The following is a 23,970-nucleotide window of genomic DNA, read 5'->3' as shown; positions in this document are numbered from 1 at the left end:
GAGTGAGACTAAGTATCCCTTATGAGTTATACTCAAGGGGTCTTGGAGGAAAACAAGGAGAGAGAGAGAAAGAGATGGGTTTGTATGGATTTCTGGAACAGTCAGCTAATAGAAGTAACTATGAAGTTATCCTAATTATTCCTCTCTACCCCAATATTAAGCTTGTCCAAATAATTCATAATTGAGAACATTGCTTGTTTTAAACTAAAATGATGCTTGTCTCATTTTTCCACTTGTGTTATAGTATAAACCCAATTTGCCTATATTTACCATATCTAGGTCTGTACTGGGCTTAAGCTAATGGGTAGATTGAACAGAGCTGAAGCAGACAAGAAGAAGTAGCCACAGCCCCTTCCCCCTCCATGTGGTCAAAAAATACATTTTTCACTTAAAATTTCCTGTTTTAAATTTCCAGAAACATGGATTCGGGCACACTGCAAGCCTTCCAGAGGGAGCTCTGTTGCTCTATCTGCAGGAACTACTTAATAGACCCAGTCACCATTGACTGTGGGCATAGCTTTTGCAGGCCCTGCCTTTGTCTCCTCTGGGAGGAAGGCCAGGCTCCAACAGGCTGTCCTGTGTGCGGGAAAATCCCCCAGAGGACAGACTTCAACACCAATATTGCTCTCAAGAAGTTGGCTTCTCTTGCAAGGCAGAGCAGACCTCACAACACCAACAGCTCAGAGAAGCAGATCTGTGTGCTACATGAAGAGGAAAAGGGGCTCTTCTGTGAGGCCGAGCAGAGACTCCTCTGTGGGCCCTGCTCTGAGTCACCAGAGCATGAGGCTCATGGCCACAGCCCAATAGGATGGGCTGCTGAGGAGTGCAGGGTAAGTGACACCTCCAATGCAATTGGGAATCCGCAGGATCCTAAATGAGAGACAAAATGAGAGCTTAGGATAATAAAGGTGGAGAGAATGGAGATGGGGAGGATCTGAATTTTCAATATAAATCTCTGGATATAAATGTGTCCTGGGAACATGGTTTGCTTTTGCTGCAAGCTTGACTTCTCCAGATCCAGGGTATATGAAAGCCAATTTCTTCGAAAATTGATTAGCTGTTGGATCTCCTCAAACTCTCTACGATATGTTTCTGTTACCTCTGATATTCCAAATATTAGAATCAAATTAGGTTATCTTGTAAAAAACCTGACCAGTTCATGGGAACTCAAATTTACTGTTCTCTCAACAACAGGCTTTTCTCATGAAAAGGGAATAACATATCCAGTAATGTCTTATCTGCTACTGAAGGTCATGTCTACTTTGCAGGAGAAACTTCTAAAGAAAATGGATCCTTTATGGAGGAGCACTCAAGAAATGCAAAACAATCTAAATCAGGAAATTAGCAAAATCCATTCATTAATGGTAGGGATAAAAATGTTTTATATTTTTTCATGTAGATTGGCACAATGCTAGCTTAGACTTCTTAGCTGAATTCTGCTTACCAGTTACAAAATAGCAGTGTCTTCTCCCCAGAAAAAAACAAAGAGTGGTTTCAAATGATCTATCAGCAATTATCATTATATAGGCCAAGAGGAGCTGGTGCAAAAAATACTAGTATGTACATGTATATGAAATAAACAGGGCATGATAGGTATTCCTGATGTAATCTTGAGGGTTTGCATAAAACTTCCAAGGCACTGAGAGTAGGATAGCACTGACTTGTTCAAAGCATTGTATTCACATTGAGTAGTTTAAAATTTTGCCGTGAAGGAGAGGAGAGAAATAGAGATATAAGTGGGGAAAAAAACTTGAAGTAATTTCTTTAAAAACTCAGTAGTAGAGTGTACACTGAAATATTCAAAATGTTTAGAAGAATCAGGCAAAGGAACAAGAGAAAATTAAGAAAAACCAAGTAAAAAAGACAATAATTAATGAAGTAAGAATCCCGAAGAAGCATCACAAGAAGGGATCTTGAGTCCTTTTGAGGTATCGATTTATACAGGAAGGGAGACTAAGAGGAACATGAAGAACGGATGGGCAGAGGAGGCTAGCAAATTTTCAAGAATCTTTCCAAGTATGAGACACAGAGCTTATGAGTTTACTGCTGGCATATCCTAGGAGAATAAAATTTGAAGTGTTAAGTGTTTTGTGGAGAGTGAGGAGATACAATTCTTTTAACTGAGTGTCTCTGCAGGACTATGCGGCCTTCAGGAAAGGGATGATCAGGTATCAATATCAGAAGATGCGCCAATTTCTCCTGGAGGAGGAGCAACTCCATCTGGAGACACTAGACAGAGAAGCAGAAGAGATTGTTAGACAACTCCAAGACAGTGAAGTAAGAATAACCCAACATATAAAAAAGACGAAAGACATGTACAGAGAGCTGTGGGAGATGTGCCACATGCCTGATGTGGAGCTGCTCCAGGTGAGGAGGGAGGGTCCATCATCCAGAGTCAGGAAACCTTTGTTGGGCAATGCTGCCAGGACATTCATATGTTACCTGCAAATGCAACTACTCTTAGCTAAGTGACACATGCTCCTTGACTCCGTCATTACATTTGTCCAGTCACTTATTTTTGCATATTCTGGTAATCTTTGGGAGATTTTTGCCATTTTGGTAGATCACTTAGGACAAAATCTTCTTCAGTATAATCAGGAGTACTAGCCGCAAAGAAATGTTATCCAAAATCAATCAAATGCTAGGCCAGGAGAATATTAGTTTTGTTAATAAAACTCAATTTATGTTCCCTAGTACAGCCTCACTTCTTGAGATTAAGCCTGGAGGATGAGTGACACTGACAACCTACATTGCCATGTACATCATTCCACAGTCTTATTCTCAGCTCCTCATTCCTATTGCCCACTGAGGAAGCCCACCATGGTTCAGATGAGGTTCTGTTATTAACACAGCCTTGGATGGTTCCTTAGAGGTGTATCAATAAACCTACCTTGTTAACCCAGAAAAACAACAAAGAATACTAGGGAAAGTAGGACAGAATTCTCGTGATTACATACTTACGTTTTTCTTTGCAGGACTTGGAAAACATACTGGAATGGTGAGTTACACTAATGAACTTTGATTTCTGAGAAAGTCATTCCCTTATTGATAAAGTCAATGTACCATTGAAAAACGTGGGGGTTAGGTTCACTAACCACCTTCCTGTAATTCCACATAGTTGAAAATCTAAGTATAACTTCTGCCTTTTCCAAAACCAAACTATGAATCACCTCTTATTGACTGGAAGCCTGTCGATACCATAAATAGTCAATTAACATATATTGCATGTTATATGTATTATATGCTATATCCTAACAATAATGTCAGCTGGAGAAAAAAATATAATTGCAAAAATTGGAAGGAAGAGAAAATATATTTATTGCTCATTAAGAGGTTAGTCACCATAAGGCTCTTCATCTTCATTGTCTTCACATTGAGTAGGCTGAAGAGGAGGAGGAAGAGAAGATAGTGTCTCAGCAGTGGCAGAGGCAGAAAGAAAAGAAATGGAGGAAGTTGAGCAGGAGGCAGGAGAGGCAGGCAAGCTAGGTGAAACTTTCATTGAAAAAAATCCACTTAGAAGTGGGCCCCCAAATTTCAAACCCTTGTTAAGGGTCAACTATATGTTTTGAGGTATTTAGCATTGATCTGTGGCTATGTTCCACTTTGGTTTCAAAGGAGAACCTGAGACCTTAAGCTTCTTTGTCTCAGAAGTGTCCTTCTTATGTGGCTGAATGAAAATGTACCTAACAACAGTGTGCCATTCTGGATTTTCTTCTACCCACTCACCCCATCTTCTCCATCCCTGCCCCAGCAAATCTTAAGAAGAAGATTACTCTGAGTTATCACAAAGGAGTCTCCTATTCTGGAGAGGGGAGAGGTGAAAACGAGAGGAGGGAGGGAAATGCCCTAAAGACAGGAAAGGGAGGGAGGTTTTGTTCCCAGGGACATCAATAGCCAGGCCCTGCTCCATCACTGCACTCCCCTGTTATAGGCAGAATCTAAGAGGGGAATGGCAGCCTCAGGAACCTCAGCACCAGGGCTGACAGGCTGGAAATTGACTCCTTTGGTTTGAACAAAAGTTCAAAACCGTTAGTGTCAGTGGGCATTCCCTGTAAGACCCTGACTGCATCATTGGTGACATCTACAGGTTGAGGTCCCAAAGGCTTTGGCTGAGTTTTCTTCTCTCAGCAAGAATCCTAGGGTATCTGTATACTTTGAAGAGGCCAGAGGGGCAGAGGGAAGAAATGACACTCAGTAATTTTAAATTTGGGTCATGTATGAGAGAATGGAGAAACTACACTTTAACATGTTAAATTTAGATAAAAGTAACATTGCTATATCCCCAATATGGTTGAATAAAATGTATACTGAATTTAATATAAAAGGGAGATTTCTCAAGAAATATCTTGGATGAAAATCTGAAACATTTGTATGATTGTGTGATTATCCCTGGGCCTGAAAGTGTAACTGAGGTTGTTCTTTGCAGGACAGAGTTGCTGCAAATGGAAAAGCCCCAGCCAGTGAACCCAGAACTGACTTCCTGGCCCATCACTGGAGTGCTAGATATGCTCAACAACTTCAGAGGTAAGAGCCAACTGCTTGGCAGTACAGCCTTAACTTCTGTTTAGTGGGTTGCTTGGTTGAGCCATTTCCCATTTTAGTTTTATTTCTTCTGACATAAAAGCGAACTTACAATATATTATAGAAATAATATTTATCATAAACATTAGAAATCTTTGACCAACCAATGAACTAAAGCTTCCATAAACGAAACAACTCTACTGCTGTAAGATACATTTCACAACTGGAAGCTGAAGGTTCTGTGAAAATGGCCCAAACATGTAAGGCAGCCTTTAGACAACAGAGGGCTAAAACCAGAGTTAGACTAAATGAAGCAGTGATTGATCAGGTCATGTAAAAGCAGAACATGATCATTATTTTCAGAAACTTCTCAACTGCATTATATGGATGTCCATCAAATTTTGACGTTTAAAAATGGAGCAGGTGAGACCGGGCACGGTGGCTCACACCTGTAATCCTACCAAGGCTGAGGTGGGCAGATCACCTGAGGTCAGTGGTTGGAGAACAGCCTGACAAACATGGCCATCTATACCAAAAATACAAAAGTTAGCTGGGCATCGTGGCACATGCCTCTAATCCCAGCTACTTGGGAGGCTGAGGCAGCAGAATCGCTTGAGCCCAGGAGGCTACAGTGAGCCAAGATTGCACCACTGTACTCCAGCATGGGCAGCAGAGTGAGACTCTGTCTCAAAAAAAAAAAAAAAAAAAGCAACAGGCACAGTTTATATCCCATTGAATAGGAGCATCATACGAGAGTGAAGTCTATTTGTTAATTATATTAATACAAGCAATCCAAGTGGCATTTTCTACTAAATAAATAACGTTAACATGTCTCTTGCAACAAATCAAGCAAAGCCAGACATTAAATCATTGATTCACACAATTAATGACATTTGTTTATTTGTTTTTCTCTGTGATTTTAAGGATTCTTTTGTGCTGTGGAAATCATAACCACCCTTGATCTTCATAGATAAGAGTCTCCAAAGTCTTTTTTCTCCCTGTATTCTGTCTCTTACAGGAGGTACAAATAAAGCCAGTACCTGGGCAGATAACATTTGACCCCCACGTAACTCCTTGATCTAATTTTTGTTCTTTTTGCAGTGGATGATCCTCTGAGTAAGGAAAGGGCGAGTCACTACATGAACCTTTCTGAGGATGTGAGAAATGTGATATTTGGAAATGACCATGATGGTGCGCCCAGGGAGTCCCAGAGAGCAGAGAACTTTGCTGCATGGGGAGCTCAAGCCTTCTCCTCCGGCAAGCATTACTGGGAAGTGGACGTAACCCACTCCTCCAACTGGATTCTGGGAGTCTGTAAAGATTCCGGGACAGCAAACACAAATCATGTTCCTGCTTTTGAGGAAGCATTTTTTCTATTTTCTTCAAAGAGAAACAAGCTTTATAGCCTCTCCAACATCTTTGCTCCCTTAACTCACTATGTGCAAAGACCTTTGGGTCGGGTTGGGGTGTTTCTGGATTATGACAACACAGTTGTAAGCTTTTATGATGTTTCAAAAGGTTCCCTCATATACAGCTTTTTCCCATCCTCTTTGTCTTCCCTTTTGACACCTTTCTTTTGTATTGGTTCCCCATGAAAGTCAGGTTTCATTATGATTTCTTAGGGAGCTCTTTCGTCTGAAAAATACTCCAATCTCGAGACCTTCTCATGTGAAACAGTAGGACAATGTGTGAGCATCTTTGAGCTCATTGTAACTTGAGGAAACAAAATTATTATCTGGTATGAAATGGGATAACCACATTGACATTATACATTTGTTTCCTAAATTTTACTTTAATCAAGGGTTGTGAAAAACTATAACTGTCTGATTCCTGGACATTTTTTATGCCCCAAAATGAAACCCAAAACCCTTTATCGTTACTCTCTATTCATTGCACCTTCCCCACCCATTCGACTCACAACGCCTTTTGTACTTTAGATCTCTGTGGATTTGTGTATTGTAGACACTTTATGCAAAGCAAATAATACAAAATATAGTCTGGATCATCAGTTACTAAAAATTACTGATTTTTGTAAATGTGTAAAATATGTTAATTATAAGAGTGAACTGAATTGTCTTACTGGTATATACACTCAATGATAGCTCTTGTTTTCAATGGTCCTTGCATGCATTCCAAAGTAGCATTATAAAATGTAAACTTAGACTGGAAAAACTTTGAAGAAGTTTGTTTTGATGTAAATAATTTTTAGCCGAAAAAATTCTTTTTCTTTCTTTTTTTTTTTTTTTTTTTTTTTTTGACTTCTAGCATAGATTACTTATTTATTATTTTAGTTTTTTGAGACAGTGATTCCCTCAATACCCCAGGCTGGAAATACAGATGTCTGACATGGGCTCACTGCAACTTCTGCCTCCCAGGTACTAGTGATTCTCAGTCTCCTGAGTTGCTCGGATTACATGCCCGTGTCACCATGCCTGGCTAATTTTTGTATTTTCAGTCGAGAGAACAGGATTTCACCATGTTGGCCAGGCTGGTCTGAAACTCCTGACCTCAAGTGATATGCATGCCTCAGCCTCCCAAAGTGCTGACATTATATACGTGAGCCACCAAACCCGGCTGATTCTTATCTTTAATGTTCTCATAAATGCTGGATTCAGACAAACTACTGGTTTATCAAAATCATTATATTGTCATCTATGTTTTCTTCAATGTTAATGTCAAATTGGGAGTCTTGGTCCTAAAAGATCAGTAATTGTGCATTGTCATTCATGGTAAATTTGCTCCATCCTTACTATGTGCCATTCTTTGCAAAGGATAAACAGCTTGTGAGTCAGATCTGGAGTTAATGAAACCTTCAGATTCTGTAAGCAAATAAGTAGAGACCCTTTGTTTAAATTGTCTGAAACCGTCCTTGCCTCTGTGATATTTCCCTCTTATTGGGAAGCTAACTCATATGGCTCTAGAAATAGTGTACTCCTAAGTGTGGTTAAGAGTTTGCAGGTAGATAAATCTTCAATGCTTTCAACGAATTTCCCTTTTCTTAAAAAGTCTCTGTGAAACCCATCTTCTAAAACTTCTTGCTTCAACGTAATTTTAGAAAAAACAGGAACCAAATACAGAGGTGGTGGCAAAGGCTACAGCCAAATTGAAGGGTCACAGCAGCATCGCAGGCAGGACGCCCAGAAGAAAGCCAGGCAGAAAACATCAAAACCTCTGGAGACTACGCATGCGCCTTGTGCTGCTCTTGAAGCCCAACGCCAGCGGTGACTCCAGCACATCTATGGTCCTTCAGTCTTGCTGTCTCCAGATCCAAGTTCCCTGTTACAAAAGTTTTGGAACCCGTTTTCATTTGGATAGAAAAGGGGGAAAGAAAATTAAGAACTTTACCAGATTTGGGCAGAGCAAGCTGGGATGGCATGGTCGGGATTGAGATTAGCTGTGGATAAAGAAACTTGTACTTGGAGAATAGGGGAATTTGCTGTGAATTTCTCAAAGACGATATTGAACCAAGGTCATACATCCCTGGTTAAACGTTTGTAAATAGATTATTTTACAGGACTCTCCCTGAAAAGTGAAACTTTGAAGAATGACCTGTGGGTGGTATTAGGAAAGAAATAGAGGCCATAGTGAGGGAAGAAAGGAGGGATGAAGGGAGAAGAGAATGTGAACTGGCATGCCAGACAGACTAAAAAATAATGAAAACAAAAGCAAAAATTACACATTCCAGACAATTCTCAAAGGAAAACGTTTATGCAGCCATCAAACATGTGAAAAAAAGTTTATAATCACTGATCATTAGAGAAATGCAAATCAAAGCCACAATGAGATATCATCTCAAGCCAGTTAAAATGGCAATCATTAAAAAGTCAGGAAACAACAGGTGCTGAAGAGGATGTGGAGAAATAGGAACGCTTTTGCTCTGTTGTTGGGAGTGTAAATCAGTTCAACCATCGAGGAAGACAGTGTAGTGATTTCTCAAGAATCTAGAACCAGAAATACCATTTGACCCAGCAATCCCATTACTGGGTATATACTCAAAGGATTGTAAATCATTCTACTATAAAGACACATGCACACGTATGTTTATTCCAGCACTGTTCAGCATAGCAAAGACTTGGAACCAACCCAAATGCCCATCAAGGATAGACTGGATAAAGAAAATGTGGCATATATACACCATGGAATACTATGCAGTCATAAAAAAGGATGAGTTTGGCAAGGTGCTGGGGTCATACCTGTAATCCCAGCACTTTGGAAGGCCGAGGCAGTTGGATCACGAGGTCAGGAAATCGAGACCATCCTGGCTAACACGGTGAAACCCTGTGTCTACTAAAAATACAAAAAAAAAAAAAAAAAAAAAAAAATTAGCTGAGCATGGTGGTAGGCACCTGTAGTCCCAGCTACTGGGGAGGCTAAGGCAGGAGAATGGTGTGAACACAGGGGTGGAGCTTGCAGTGAGCCAAGATCATGCCACTGCACTCCAGCCTGGGTGATAGAGCCAGACTCCTTCAAAAAAATAAAGAAAGAAAGAAATAAGTAAATAAATTTAAAAAAATGGATGACTTCATGTCCTTTGCAGGGATATGGATGAAGCTGGAAACCATCATTTTCAGTAAACTAACACAAGAACAGAAAACCAAACATTGCGTGTTCTCATTCATAAGTGGGAGCTGAACAATGAGAACACATGGGCACAGGGAGGGGAACATCACACATCAGGGACTGTCCAGGGGTTGGGGGATAGGGGAGGGATAGCATTAGGAGACATACCTAATGTAGATGACAGGTTGATGGGTGCAGCAAACCACCAAAGCACATGTATACCTATGCAACAAACCTGCACGTTCTGCATATGTATCCCAGAACTTAAAGTATAATTTTAAAAAAAGTAAAGCACAAAGAAATAAACAAAAACCCTACAGATTCCAAGAAAGTGTGGCTTAGGTATTTGATATGTGGGGGGAAAGGCAGGCAAAAATTATAGTAAAGCGACATTTACTTTGGGGTTTGAAGAAATTGGTGGGTCTTGCTTTCAATATGTCAAGGATGTGACTTCTCAATTTGTGAATAACAACATCCCCCAATAAATCTGTGTGCTAATTAATAACAGACACTCCCACATTTTTATCAAGGTCCAACCTAATCCTAATTCAGATATTCATTCTAATTAATCCCCTCATCTCAGAATTTCAAAGATATTTGTTGGCCAGTTAGTGACTATTAGTTATCCTTAGAAAGAAACTATTTGAGAGGAACATTTGGAGGTACCTATCAATTTTTAATTCTACATATATTTTAAAAACTAATATCATTAGTATGGAAATTCCCACAAAAATGCACAAGGATATATGTTTATTATGTATATTGTGGCAATATTTTCAATATAACAAGGGAGAGTATATAGTTTAACAAAACACTGTGTAATCTATTGTACTCTCTATAAATATGAAGAACATCTGCACATACTCATAACCAGCCACTTGCTTAGCTAAAAAATGTGATCTCATGGAATTAAAAAGTAAAACAGAGGATCCTAGTGGCTAGGAAGTGTAGAAGGCAGAGGGTATAGGGAGAGGTACAATATTAAATATAATTAAATATAATGATTAATAAAAGAGAAAGTAAATACAATTTAAAAATACAAAATTATACATAGATGGGAGGTATAACTTGTAATGTTCTATAACATTGCAAGATGATTATAGTTAACAATAATATATATACTTTTAAATAGCTAGAATGAGGATGTTGCCAGTTCCCTAAAAAAAAAAAAGATAAATGTTTGGGATAATGTTCTAAATAGTCTGATCTGATTACTATGCATCATATGTATCAAACCATCACTATCTACCCTACAAATATGTAAAAGTATGTGTCTATAAAAAATAAAAAAATTTAAAGTACTGATTCCTTGATATCCTTGTATAGTGGTAGTTTATTTTTCTAATATTCTTTTAATGGGCAATCAGACAAAAAATGGTTTGATCTGCAAGATAACAAGAGTAAATGTGAAAATATATGAGTCAGAGAACTCATATAATTTTTTAGGCATGTTAGTGCCTAAAAGGCATGTTAGTGCCTTTCTTGGAGCAGAGGCCTATTGAATTTTCTCAAGTCAGCAAAATTTTCAAATGTATAGGCATAAATGGTTCTTAAAATATTTGTACTGACTTATGGATATCTGGATGACCTATGAGTTTGCCTGTTTATTCTTCATTTGAACTCCCCCTCTCCATTTTTTAAATGAATCTCATTGGGAATTTATTAATTTAATTTATCTATTTAAAGAGACTACTTTTGAATTTGTTGATTTATTTTTTGCATGTTTTTTAATCAATTTTCTGCAATTAAAATATTTTTTTTAGTTTTTTAACATGAATTTGCTTTTATCTGGCTGTTTATGACAGACTTTTCTTTGTTAATAACAGATGCATTTAATGATATACATTTTTTGTTTGCTATGTCTTAAATACATTTCAAAAGTTTTTGTTTTGTATTTTGAATATTATTTAATTAAACATTTTCTTCATTGTTTTTCTTTAGTGCATGTATTTGCAGGGAAACTATAAAAGAGAGGGGAGGGAATGTGTTTTTCTAATGATATTTAAAACAACTACTAACAGTTGAAATTAATTTTAATAAAACATTGTAACCCAATATATCCAAAATGTTTTCAACCTAATAAACATGACAAATATTAGTGAGATATTTTATATTCCTTTTTTTGAGACCGAGTCTGGCTTTATCACCCAGGCTGGAGGGCAGTGACTGGATCCTGTCTAGCTGCAGTGTCAACCTCCCGGGCTATAGCAATCTTCCCACTTCAGCCTCCCCAGTACCTGGGACTACAGGTTCATGCCACCGTGCTCCACTAATTTTTATTTTTTTGGGGAGATGAGGTTTCGCAATGTTACCGAGGCTTGTCTCAAACTCCTTTCCTGTGTCCACCTCTCAATGTGCTGGGATGACAGGCTTGAACAATAATGTTTATACATTTTAGGAAGAAATTCCTAAGCTTACTTCGGTTTTAAAAAGAAGGGTAGATTGGAATTTACTTTCTTTAAACTCAATCGTTTCTAAAACTCTAAATTAGACTCAAGTATTAAAGGCCCCAGGAAGACAATTTTAGAAGACAAGTTTTCAAAGTGAGCCAGGCTAGATGCTTTATAATTGAGCATTCACTGGATATATCTTGGCATCCTGATGGCTAACGCTGAGGGTTTCTGCTTTTTTAAATAATGTGAAAGACAGAACCTTGTTCCATATACACCGTGTAGAATTTCCAGGGTTAGAAACTTTTCTTAAAACACTTCCCTACATTCTTTTTATGTATGTATTTTTTGAAAAATTTAAACTATGCATGGATACACTCTTAATAGAAGATTAGGTTTCTTCAGTTTCAAAGGCAAAACCTAGTCCTTTTGATTGGCTCTACTTAATTTTATAATTGCTTTATCAATTAAAATTAAAAAATAACTTCTACAAATACATTCCAATGATAGATAAGTAAATCAGTTGTCTGATGTCATTATACAATGTTACTTTTTTTTTTTTTTTCTTTTGAGATGGAGCCTGACTCTTTCACCCAGGCTGGAGTGAAGTGGCAGGAAATCGACTACTACCAAATTCTGAAAAATAGATTTGTAATTCAACAGAAAACTTTGTGGTAGAGGTAGGTTGCAGATGCTAGAATGAAAACAGTCTCATGTACAAAAAAGTGTCTTTTTTATTAAAAAGAGAAGCACTGGGAAATGAAGAGGTATTCCAAATTGGCTGGAGTGTCCATTATTCATATCATGGATTGTTCCTGCCTATACCCATCTCTACTCTCTCTTCTGGATTGATTAGGACTTTTGGAACCTACAAGATGCCAACTGTAAAGAGAATTACTTTCTTATATTTGTTTCATGGTTCTAGACTCAAGTAGGAAAACAGGTTGTTTCCTTAATTATGCCACAGTAGACAGAGGTAGGTCTGTAATGGAAAGCTCCTAATTTGCAGTGCTCTAGGCTTCACCTGCCTAAAACTGAGTGTTTGAATACATGAATGATGTGGTGGAAAAAGTGGTTGAAATAAAATCAAAAGCTACCCTCCCTTCCTTTCTCTCCTTGCCCCAATTCCTTCCTGATAAACAGCATCATCAGACCTTGTAATGGAGTACCAGGGCCCGGCCACGGAGCTCCAGAATCTCAGCAGAGTATGTCCGCAGGATCCAGTCCATGACCTGAGGGTTTCACAAGTTTCCCACTCGGAGTCCAGGACTAGGCTAACGGGGCCCCCACAAACAGTCAGCGCAGATCTCACTTCTGTGTGGACACTTTGATTAATTACTTAGATTTATTGAGGTACAGAATGTATATAAAGGGTGGTCAGTCAGTCGGTGATCTTGGACAGTAAACTGACAATAGAACAAGAAAATCTAGTGTTCAGTTTCTTGTATTTTATGAAATATAAACTCTGGATGATTTTATGATGGGTCAACCTGAGTACATATACGTACAAAGAGGGAAATGAGAGCAGTAGCCATTTTGTGGCATAGACATTACCTTCTTATTCTTCAATGAAACACTTACTTAGGAAGCTGCTGGGAAGGCATTTTACAGATGCAAGCAAAGGTCCTAATCCTGTGACTAGGAAGTGTACCCAAGTAAGCCTGACTTTGTCAGTGAATGTCCTTTAAAGAAAGACATGGGCATCTCTTGAAAAACATTTTAAACAGCATATGGGACTCTAATCTTCCAATTGCCCCCTATTGACTTTAAACCAAAGCTTTGATTCATGACCACTGGGATCCAGACAGCGGTGGGTTACTTTTCCTGATGGACTGTACCAAGGATCTCACATTTGCTTAAGCAGCCCCCACAATTGTGTAAGCCAATTCCTTGCACTTACTTCACATGTGAATCTCCCTAACTATACACATATCTTATGGCTTCTGCTTTTGTCTTTGAAACTTGGCAGTCATGGGTCTGATAGATTTGTCTTCACAGTTTTGAGAGTCTTGACAATAAGTCTTCTGGACCATTGGCAAAGAATTCCCCTGTTAGAAGATATTTGAGTAGTACCTTCTGAAATCTCTTTCTTTAAAAAAAAAAAAAAAAAGTCATATAACTACAAAAGGATTTAGTACAGAAAGAAAAATATAGTCCATGCCTATCTTTTGGATTCTGCATTTGTGAATTTGCCTATAGCCTAAAAGTTATTTATAATCCCCAAAATAATTTCTGAGGTGCACTCATAGTCATTGCAGGACATCATGCACTATGTGGAGAAAAGTGTTAAAATAATAACTCATCTTTCACCCGTGAGACTGGTGAAGTTTTGTAAATTCAATGAGAGACCCCAAGTTAGTGGATTTATTTGGTTAATCAGTGGTTTCTCTTAGAGTGGTAGAAAATAGAAAACAAAAAGGAAAGTTTTATCTTCTGTTGGACTTCTCCGGAAATATCCTATAAATGTACTAAAGCAGTATTTAAGCTGGATGAGGTGGTTTATACCTGCACTCCTAGCAATTTGGAAGGCTGAAACCGGAGGACCACTTGAAGCCAGGGGTTGGAGAACAGCCTGGGCTACAGAGTCATACACTGACTTTACCAAAAATTTCAAAAAAAAAAAAAAATTAGCCAGGTTATATAGTGTGAGCCTAAAGTCTTAGCTACTTGGGAGGCTAAAGCAGGAGGATTACTTGGAATTCAAGGCTGCAGGGAGCTGCGATGATGCCACTGCACTCTAGCATAAATAAATGTGCACTTAGAGGAATGCCTGTATCATGGAAGAAACCCAATAAACAGTATAAAATGCATCTTAGTTTATTTCTAGCCTATGTCTACTCTGACAGGATTTATGTTACATATGATTCATTCAGGCACTGGTTTTCAGAATGAAAGTATGATAATAATTTAATCAGCTGCAGAGGTGTGTTCTAAATACTGCATAAACCTAATCATCTTTGTCTCCACCTTTCGGAACGCTCTAAATACCCTTAAAGAGGTGGGTGTGGTCTTCACAAATTCTTATAAAAGGAGGCAGAAGAGACAAGTTCAGTTTTCTCCAAAGGAGAAGGACAGCACTTAGAACTGCATTTTGGTGACCTCTGAAATTCAGTACTGTGGTGAATGAGCTTCTGACTTGGAGGAATACTTAACAAAATTATTTTCGGAAGAATCGCTGTGGGAACCATTAAAAGAACTCCAGGGTGAGTGAAACATATTGATGAAATTATATCATCTTTCCTTTACACAATAATAGAGTGTTAAAATATCTCATTATCTTAAACCTACACAAGATACCATTTGTCACGCATGTTGTTACTATAGACTTTATGAATTATGAGGATATTGTTATTTTGTGTTTTCTATGATTGTTTAATATAGTTTTGAAAAACTTTAGTGTCCACTGCAACAGATATGTATGCATAATGAAGACATGGAGTTGATACATACATGTACACATAGGTGTTTGTGTATGTGTTTAACGAGTGTATTAATATTGTTGAATGCAATTGAGAATACATTAATGCCTAATGTAAGTTATGTGCTTTCATAACATTCAGGTTTTATACATGACTTTTAATTAGTAAGGTAATGATGAGCGATGCAAAATAGTGAAACCAAAACAATGAGAAAGCTCCCCAAAATATCCTACTTTAGAAATCAAAACACAATTTTTCGACCAAATAAATTTATAAGACCTAATTTGATATGTGATTGTGATTGTCATCTCACTTGAGTCTTAATCTTGTCAAACTGTGAAAAATTTCTTAAAATTTCTTAGATGAGCTTTGGAAAATATTTGAAATTCTAAGATTTTTCACTTCTTTCACTTAAATTCAGAAGTGATATCAAACAAAGCAGTGTAAAGGACTTAAAATTGCCAAAACAATGATTATAGTTTTTATGTTAGTCAGGGTTCTCTAGACAGAACCATAGGAAGTGTGTGTGTGTGTATGTGTGTGTATATATATATATGTGTGTGTGTGTGTGTGTGTGTGTGTGTGTGTGGATATATTCATGGGCCATTTGCATCAACCACAAACCACATATGGTGGTCCCATAAGTTTATAATACTAATACGTTTACTGTACCTTTTCTGTATTTGTATATGTTTAGATACACAAATAGTTATCATTGTGTTACAATTGCCTACAGTATGCAGTACAAAACATACTGTATAGGTTTGTAGCCTATTGTAGGAACAATAAGCTATAGTGTATACCATAGGTGTGTAGTAGGCTATAGCATCTAGGTTTGTGTAGTATATTCTATCATATTAAAACAATAAAACCACCTGTCTGGGCACTGTGGCTTGTGCATGTAATTCCAGCACTTTGGCAGGCCAAGGTGGGCAGATCACTTGAGGCCAGGAGTTCAAGTGCAGCCTGGCCAAGATAGCAAAACCCTGTCTCTACTAAAAAAAAATACAAAAATTAGCCGGGCCTAGTATCACGTTCCAGTAATCCCAGGTGCTCAGGCACCTGAGGCAGGAGAATCGCTTTGACACTGGAGGCAGAGGTTCCAGTGAGCCAAGATCACGCCGCTACACTTCAGCCTGCGTGACACAGGGAAACTCTGTCAAAAAAAAAAAAAAAAAAAAAAAAAAACCTAAAAACACCTGACACATTTCTCAGAACATACATCTGTCCACAAGCTATACATGATTCTACATGGGACAGAATTAATCAGGAAAATTAATTTGCTTGATTATGGAGTCTGGGGAGTTCCAATATAGGCTGTCTTTAAGCTGGCATCCTGAAGATACTGGTATTCTGGCTAAACTCAAGTCTGAAAGCCTCAGGACCAGTTTCAGGAGAGAGATGGAAGAAACTGTCTTTTCTCTGCCTTTGTCTTTATATCTGAGCTACCAGTCTATTGGATGGTGCCCACACACATTGAGGGATGAGGCTCCCACTCAGCTCACCAACTCACATGTCTCTCTCCTCTAGAAACACCTTCACAGACTCACCCAGAAACAATGCTTCACCTGTTCTACAGGTATTGGTTAATCCAGTCAGACTGATACCTAAAATTCACCATCACACCATGAAAATATAATTACACCTCTCTGAGTTTAACAAAATACCTAGTTCAGAGTTTTCACAGCCCTAGGGGAAGTTAATTTAATCAGCACGAAAATAAAAAGACCCGATATCTTTAATAATGTTTCTTTTCTCTACTAGTAAACCTTGATTGGTTTAATTGCAGTCTTTTTCTTTATTTGGTTGGTTGGTTGGTTGGTTTTTTTTAAATTTTGTTTTGATTTGGGTTTGTGTTATTAATGTAATTTAATTTAATTTTAAGTCCTGGGATAACTGTGCAGGACATACAGACTTGTTACCTAGGTAAACTTGTGCCATGGTGGTTTGCTGCCCAGGTTTTGCATTCCTCTCTAAAAATATGTCATAGAACCCTCTGTCCATCTTCTCATATTCTTTAGCCCAGGCAGTTTTTTCCCACTCTCTCGTTCATCAGTTATTTGAAAGAAGAATAGGGACAACTACGATTTATTCTAACCACTTAGAATCAAAACCCAGTTTCCAGATCCACATTCAGAAAATTGGTTAATGAATAGATTAGTAGTATGTTACAGACAGGAACTAGGAGCAGAAGAGACTGTGGGTCATCTAGTTAGTAATATCTACTCTAAAGCCGGGAGAATCCCTCTGTGTGTGAATTTTTAAGTTTGTAACAGAAGAAATAGTTTGTTGTACTTTAATGAACACTGTCAAGAGAAGAAACTATAGCTATCACATATCTCCACATGTTTAGAAGCCTTTCATCAACCCAGGCCCCAAAATGACACATTTCTCTTTCTTCCCCAGAAACATGAGTTCTGGAATCTTGCATGTCTTCCAGAGGGAGCTCACCTGCCCCATCTGCATGAACTACTTCATAGACCCAGTCACCATAGACTGTGGGCACAGCTTTTGCAGGCCCTGTTTCTACCTCAACTGGCAAGACATCCCACTTCTTGTTCAGTGCTCTGAATGCAGAAAGTCAACACAGCAGAGAAACCTCAAAACCAACATTCATTTGAAGAAGATGGCTTCCCTTGCCAGAAAAGCCAGTCTCTGGCTGTTCCTGAGCTCTGAGGAGCAAATGTGTGGCACTCACAGGGAGACAAAGAGGATGTTCTGTGACGTGGACAAGAGCCTGCTCTGTTTGCTGTGCTCCAGCTCTCAGGAGCACCGGGATCACAGACACCGTCCCATTGAGTGGGCTGCTGAGGAACACCGGGTAAGTGATGCCTCTGAACATCTACTTCCATAAAGGACACATGAAATTCCTGTGGGTCTATTTTCTTGGAGATTGGATCAAGCCAACTCTGCCTCCCTTTAAGCAGCTCTGTTTGGACTTTCTTAGCTTCAAACCTCTGGGCTTTGACAAACATGAAGGGAAATGAAGGAAATGCCATTTACTAGGGGCTTATCTGTCGCTCATTCTGGGCCCCCTCCCTGTGTCACAGTCTGCACTGGTGCTTCAGTTTATGTCTCTTTTGCAGGAGAAGCTTTTAAAGAAAATGCAGTCTTTATGGGAAGAAGCTTGTGAAAATCACAGAAACCTGAACATGGAAACCACCAGAACCAGATACTGGAAGGTTAGTCCTGTACTACTCTCCCTTCTCCAGGAACTTATGGTGGGCAAATGGGTGACTCTCAAACTAGGAACTTGATAGCAAACTGTATTGTTTCTGGGATTCAGAAAAAAAAAAGAAAAGAAAACATTGAGACACAGTGGCCTCATTTCTTATATAGAATAGTATGCTTATTAGGTAGGATTTCTAAGAAAACCACTGATGTCACCCAAAGCACGCTGGTTTCTTTTCATAGAAACCTGTAGCTATACACCAAGAGATACAAGAATCTGAGATACATCTCACAGCATTCTATATGTGCTAGTTGGATAAATGCTGGGCACAATATTTATTTGGCAGTCATGGAAAGCTCAAGTGAACCTTCTGAGACTGGGTCAGCATTAATCTGAATGCTGGTGAACAAGTAGTATTTGGAATTGTATGGAAAATTTGAGGCAGAAAAAGTGACAGGAGAAATCTAGGGAAACCATAAAATTAGGAATCTCAACTAATTAATATTGAATAATACATAACATATGATGAGAAAAGTGGTGAGAAACACAGATTTGTGTCTCGAGGGAGACGTGTAAACATACCAGAAATATGGGAACTAGTATCTAAATATAAGGAGAACTCTGAGGACTTCAGAAAAATATTATAAATAATTTTCTCTTTGTGGATGTATACTTAGAGGGTATGATAGCTAATATTAGTTTGTTGAAAAGTATTTCATAAGAACCTAGTCTATGTTGAATATTAAATTAGAAAATATACTAGTAAAGAAGAAAGGAAGCACTTTTGTTCTCACAAATCATACAATCCAAATGAGAGAGTCAAATTGTCAATATGCAAATATATGCAATGCATGATGTACTTGAGTGTTGTAGGTTTTTTGTTGGAGAATAATCAAGCAGGGAAGTAGAAAAGGACAATGACAGGCCAGAAACTGGAGATGAGTGTCTGAATTTTAAAAAGGGTGATCAGAAAAAAGTCTCACTGAAAAATTCAAATTGAAACAAAGTTTTGAAGAGGAGAGGGAACAGAAATGTGTGTAGGGATATATATGTGGACCATGAGTATGTATATATATATATGTATGTATGTATGTATGTGTTTGTGTGCATCCATATAATTCTAGTTGGAGAGAAGAGCATATGCGTAATTTTGAGTCTGTGTATATTTGGAGGCCTGAGGAACCACAGAGAAGTCTATGTTTCAGATTGGGATGAGTTAGAGATAGAATGGAAGGAAATGAATTCAGAGAGACAAAGATGGTCAAATCATAAATGCAACCTTATTAGGATAGGTTTTGCTGGGTGAAATGCATTTAGCTGGACATGCTAGTCTAAGGTCATTTCACATAGCATGAGTTTAAGCAACTTGCATGTGTCAATGAAACAGAAATAATTATTTCCTTTCTAGTAACTATAGCTCTATACTCCAACTCTTAAGCATGAACTGTTCTTACTTTTCCATAATATGGGCTGGAATAGCGAAATTCAAATTGTGTGTGTGTGTGTGTGTGTGTGTGTGTTTTATTTTCAACTATCTTAGAAAACACATTATCTTGAATAAATTTAATGTAATTGGTCATATACATCTATGTTGATCTTTATGCAGAAAGAAAGGAAAGGAACAAAATTTTGTGGATTCTAAGAACTGGCAAGACTCAGGTTTAAACTCTTGGATGTTTGAGAAACAAAAGGAATCAGTGAGATTTCATAGGAGATAGATAAATACATTTCTCTTTTGATTAACCCATTATCATTGCAGGATTATGTGAATTTAAGGCTAGAAGCAATTAAAGCTGAGTATCAGAAGATGCCTGCATTTCACCATGAAGAAGAAAAACATAATTTGGAGATGCTGAAAAAGAAGGGGAAAAATATTTTTCATCAACTTCATTTAAGTAAAGCCAAAATGGCTCATAGGAGGGAGATTTTAAGAGGAATGTATGAGGAGCTGAAAGAAATGTGCCATAAACCAGATGTGGAACTACTTCAGGTACGAACCCACAATGTGGTTCAGGTTTTTGAATATTCACATGTATAGGTATTTTCCTCATGGCTGAAATCCATCTCCCTACCTTTATTTCCATGACGTGTTTCCAAAAACACATTCCACTCATTTGGGTCCACTCATTTCGGTAACTGGTTCAGCTAAAGATGACTGAGTAGGTTTTTCGAGGTTACCACAGAGCACGGACCCTCTGGGCCTCTTCTCCCTTCACTTATTTATAGAACGTCTTCAAGACTCAGACTTTCCCAGGACGTGAATTAATGACAATACAACTGACTGGGTTTTTCATTACAGAAAAACAGAAAATGCTTTCCAGAAGCATATGGTAAGAGAATAATATCTTCAGAAACTGAATACAAATACAAATCTGAATACAAATCTCACACTGAACTTAGTGAAAGATGCATCTTGTGAAATGCACTAAATCTTTCTTATTTTTTTACAGGGTTTTGGAGACATATTACACAGGTAAGTGTGTACCTACATTATAGCATATGTTCTTTCAGATTTCACAAATATCAAAAAAGGCTCTAGTAAGGTCATGGCATAAATAATTAAGATATTGATATCAGTTTTTTTTTTTTTTTTTTTTTTTTTTTTTTTTTTTTTTGCATCTACTTTTGTTCCCACACCTTAAAAGACAAGGCCAAAAAGTAAATAAATGAATACAAGAAGAGTGAACTAAAACAAACATTTTTATTCCTGATTTTGTTTTATTGCTTAAAATCCAGCATAGGTGAAAGACAGAGTTTTGTTTCGTGGATGGTGAGAAAGTCACCAGAGGAAGCAGGAGAGAAGAGGGGGAAGTATTTTAGCAGTGAAAATGTGTTGTTTTGTTTTTTATACGTGTATACAAATCAGTTAAGAGTTCTGAAAAATAGATTGAAAAAAACTGTGGAGTGTTAGAAGTATATAAGTCTCTAGAGAAGCTCTTTGCTAAAAGGCAGATCTCCCTGCCTAGAACAAGTTTCACATCCTTTATGTTGAAAAGGAAGCAGTGGATGCAGCAGTCTCCACAGAACCCTGCTATTTCAAAGATGTCCGGGGAGTCTGCCAAGAAGTGGAACTCAGAATTTCAATTCTAAATATTCTCAAGGCCATAAGGCTGAGGGAAACTTACACATTTGGGGCAAAAAAAGAAGGATCAGATTGAATCTGACTTAGACTCTTCCATTGTGCTTTAAAATTTAGAAACTCTAAATAAGAATTAATTTCAAAAAAGGAAGTAATAATTTTTGAATTATCAAATGTGTAGATTCAAAGGATTCTCACGAAATGTCTTTTACATACAAATAGTGATTCTTATTTCTTTTATGGCTGTAGATGTTGTAACTGCAGGTTTTTCCTTGCAGGAGTGAGTCCGTACTGCTGCATAAGCCCCAGCCTCTGAATCTAGAGCTCAGTTCAGGGCCCATCGCTGGACTGATGGACAGGCTCAACCAATTCCGAGGTAAGTCTCCACCCACAGGCAGCACTCTCACTTTAAATATTATTATTGTTAGGATCACATAGGTAATATTTCATACTTTATCAAATATTTTACTTCTTTAAGACATAAGTGAACAATATAACCATGCACCCCTTTGGTGTCTGTGTCTATTTATAGTCACATTTATAGCATTAAGTTTGAAAGACAGTGAAAAGCGAATACTTTCTGGCATAATATGTATTGAGTTATGCAATGGGAAAAAGGAGTAGGGTAGCAAATTTCAAAAAGGAGCAAATGAAATAATACTCAGAATGCAGGTGAATTATTTAATGTTAAATAAAAAGTTGTACATTTCTTTAGTGTATTTGTTTGAACTGCTAAGAACTGTTCTTTGGGGGAATATAGTTTACTGGAGATTCTTGGGGATTTTGTATTTTTTTAATGGGTACATATTCATATATTGCAAACATTTGAATTAATGGGTAAAAATAAAAGGAAGAAATCATTTTGTGAATACAAGTAAAATTACAAATGAAAATAAATTCAATTTAATTGCAATATGAGGAGCTACATGTTAAGTCTAAAATCCAGCTTCAGTCCAGAGCTAGCATGAAGGACCACAGAGAGACCGGTCAAAGATTTTGCAGAAATCTGCTTTAAATTATCACTTATAACATGTACATATGCATTTTTATCCAGATATCTAGAGCAGTTCTTGAGTAAGTGAAAATCTTCACATTCTTTCCAAAGTGATAGCATTAGCTTTTAAGAATAAGAAACATTTCTAAATAACACTCTTGATAGCAGTATAGCATTTAGGGCATATAATGTGTACATTTTACTTTGAAAATTGGATTGAAAGAAGTTGGTCTCACATTTGGCTCTCAATATGTAAGTTTTCAAAAAAATTTCATAACTGTGGTTAGGGTTTTGTTTGTCCTGTATATAATATTAATCATCTCTATACTTTGCTAGAAGTTACAAGGAAAACTGTCTTTATGACTTTACATTTCCTGATAAAAGAACTTCTTGATAGAACAATTCTTTTTTTCTAATTTACGCATGTCTATGCATGTTTTCTCTTTTTTTATTTTTTGCAGTGCATATTACTCTGCATCATGAAGAGGCCAACAGTCATGTCTTTCGATATGAAATTTTGAGAAGCATGTGTATTGGATGTGACCATCAAGATGTGCCCTATATCACTGCAACACCTAGAAGTTTTCTTGTATGGGGTGCTCAGACTTTCACCTCTGGCAAATATTACTGGGAGTTCCATGTGGGGGACTCTTGGAATTGGGCTTTTGGTGTCTGTAATACATATTGGAAAGAGAAGAATCAGAATGAGAAGATAGATGGAGAGGAGGGACTCTTTCTTCTTGGGTGTGTTAAGAATGATATTCAATGCCGTCTCTTTACCACCTCCCCACTTATGCTGCAATATATCCCAAGACCTAACAGCCTAGTAGGATTATTCCTGGATTATGAGGCTAAGACTGTGAGCTTCGTTGATGTTAATCAAAGCTCCCTAATATGCACCATCCCTAATTGCTCTTTCTCACCTCCTCTCAGGCCTATCTTTTGCTGTATTCACTTCTGATCAGACACAAATCCGAAATGTGTTCACATGCTGTGGGAACCCCTTTATTCCATGAAATCCTGTTCCTTGTGCCTTAACATACACAACAAATAGGCTCTATTTTATGTCTTGAACTGCCTTCTAATGTTATCAAAACTCATTTATTGTGTTACTATTAAATATGCTGAAAACACTAAAAGTATATGTATTGGTTCTTTATTAACTAATTTTTGAAAAATCATTATTCATGACCATGGCATACAGTATATTCTCTTTTTTTTTCTTTATTTCTGACTATCACTGAGTGAAATAATAGATGACAGACATTTCTGAATGAAGTAGAAATCAATGGAAGACAGGATCTTGTGCTTCATGCAAAGAAACTTGGAGTGAGGTCTCAATGATAACTGGGATATGTTTTTCTTCCTCTTTATCTGACTATATTACACTTATCCATCATGATTCATTGTATTAATCTATCCTTTGAGATAATATTATTTGACTTTCTATGTTCGGCTTCATTTTGCAATTCTCACTACAGATGTAAATAATCCTTCATTATTAGTGTGCTCTTCTACACTGAAATACACAAGGTGATCAGACCAATGCTGGATTAATTAAATATTGGAAAAATGTAACTAAATATTGACCCCTACCTCAAACCATACACACTCATTTCCAGATAGATTCAAGTCCTGAAAGGAAGGGGAACCTGATGCAATATTCTCATAAGGATTTCTTTACCAGGGCACAAATCAATAATAAAAACAATTCATTCATTTATATTGATAATGATGACTTCTGTGTTTCAAAAAACATTATGCAAACTAGTAGTGGAGAAAGATATTCACCCCAACATACATAAAATAAAATATAATACATGTGCATGATGAAT

At 37.5% G+C, this 23,970-nt stretch overlaps 2 protein-coding genes across 2 annotated transcripts; both read left to right on the top strand.

Moving 5' to 3' along the window:
• The first annotated feature begins 419 nt into the window (after nt 1–419).
• On the top strand, nt 420–6,116 carry LOC104677798 (putative tripartite motif-containing protein 64B). Its single transcript, XM_010382929.2, has 6 exons — nt 420–830; nt 1,269–1,364; nt 2,137–2,277; nt 2,976–2,998; nt 4,427–4,524; nt 5,623–6,116. The coding sequence occupies exons 1-6, from the start codon at nt 420–422 to the stop codon at nt 6,114–6,116; spliced, it is 1,263 nt and encodes a 420-aa protein (XP_010381231.2).
• An 8,439-nt stretch (nt 6,117–14,555) lies between these two features.
• Nucleotides 14,556–23,148, top strand: LOC104677789 (tripartite motif-containing protein 49C). Its single transcript, XM_010382923.2, has 7 exons — nt 14,556–14,674; nt 17,297–17,711; nt 17,977–18,072; nt 19,822–20,052; nt 20,513–20,535; nt 21,420–21,517; nt 22,597–23,148. Exons 2-7 carry the CDS (start codon nt 17,301–17,303, stop codon nt 23,094–23,096), a joined length of 1,359 nt encoding a protein of 452 aa, XP_010381225.2. The 5' UTR covers nt 14,556–14,674; nt 17,297–17,300; the 3' UTR covers nt 23,097–23,148.
• The last annotated feature ends 822 nt before the right edge of the window (nt 23,149–23,970 follow it).

This window comes from Rhinopithecus roxellana, chromosome 15 (assembly GCF_007565055.1).
Source record: "Rhinopithecus roxellana isolate Shanxi Qingling chromosome 15, ASM756505v1, whole genome shotgun sequence".
Taxonomy (NCBI): Eukaryota; Metazoa; Chordata; class Mammalia; order Primates; family Cercopithecidae; genus Rhinopithecus; species Rhinopithecus roxellana.
This window is presented reverse-complemented; position numbering and strand designations above follow the sequence as displayed.

Bases quoted from the DNA above. Each gene is read 5' to 3' on its own strand.
- LOC104677789 (XM_010382923.2), top strand. From the start codon at position 17,301: ATGAGTTCTGGAATCTTGCATGTCTTCCAGAGGGAGCTCACCTGCCCC. The intron at 20,053-20,512 runs GTACGAACCCAC...ATTTTTTTACAG, and splicing joins CAGATGTGGAACTACTTCAG to GGTTTTGGAGACATATTACA. The intron at 20,536-21,419 runs GTAAGTGTGTAC...TTTTCCTTGCAG, and splicing joins TTTGGAGACATATTACACAG to GAGTGAGTCCGTACTGCTGC.
- LOC104677798 (XM_010382929.2), top strand. From the start codon at position 420: ATGGATTCGGGCACACTGCAAGCCTTCCAGAGGGAGCTCTGTTGCTCT. The intron at 1,365-2,136 runs GTAGGGATAAAA...GTGTCTCTGCAG, and splicing joins GCAAAATCCATTCATTAATG to GACTATGCGGCCTTCAGGAA. The intron at 2,278-2,975 runs GTAAGAATAACC...TTTTCTTTGCAG, and splicing joins GACAACTCCAAGACAGTGAA to GACTTGGAAAACATACTGGA.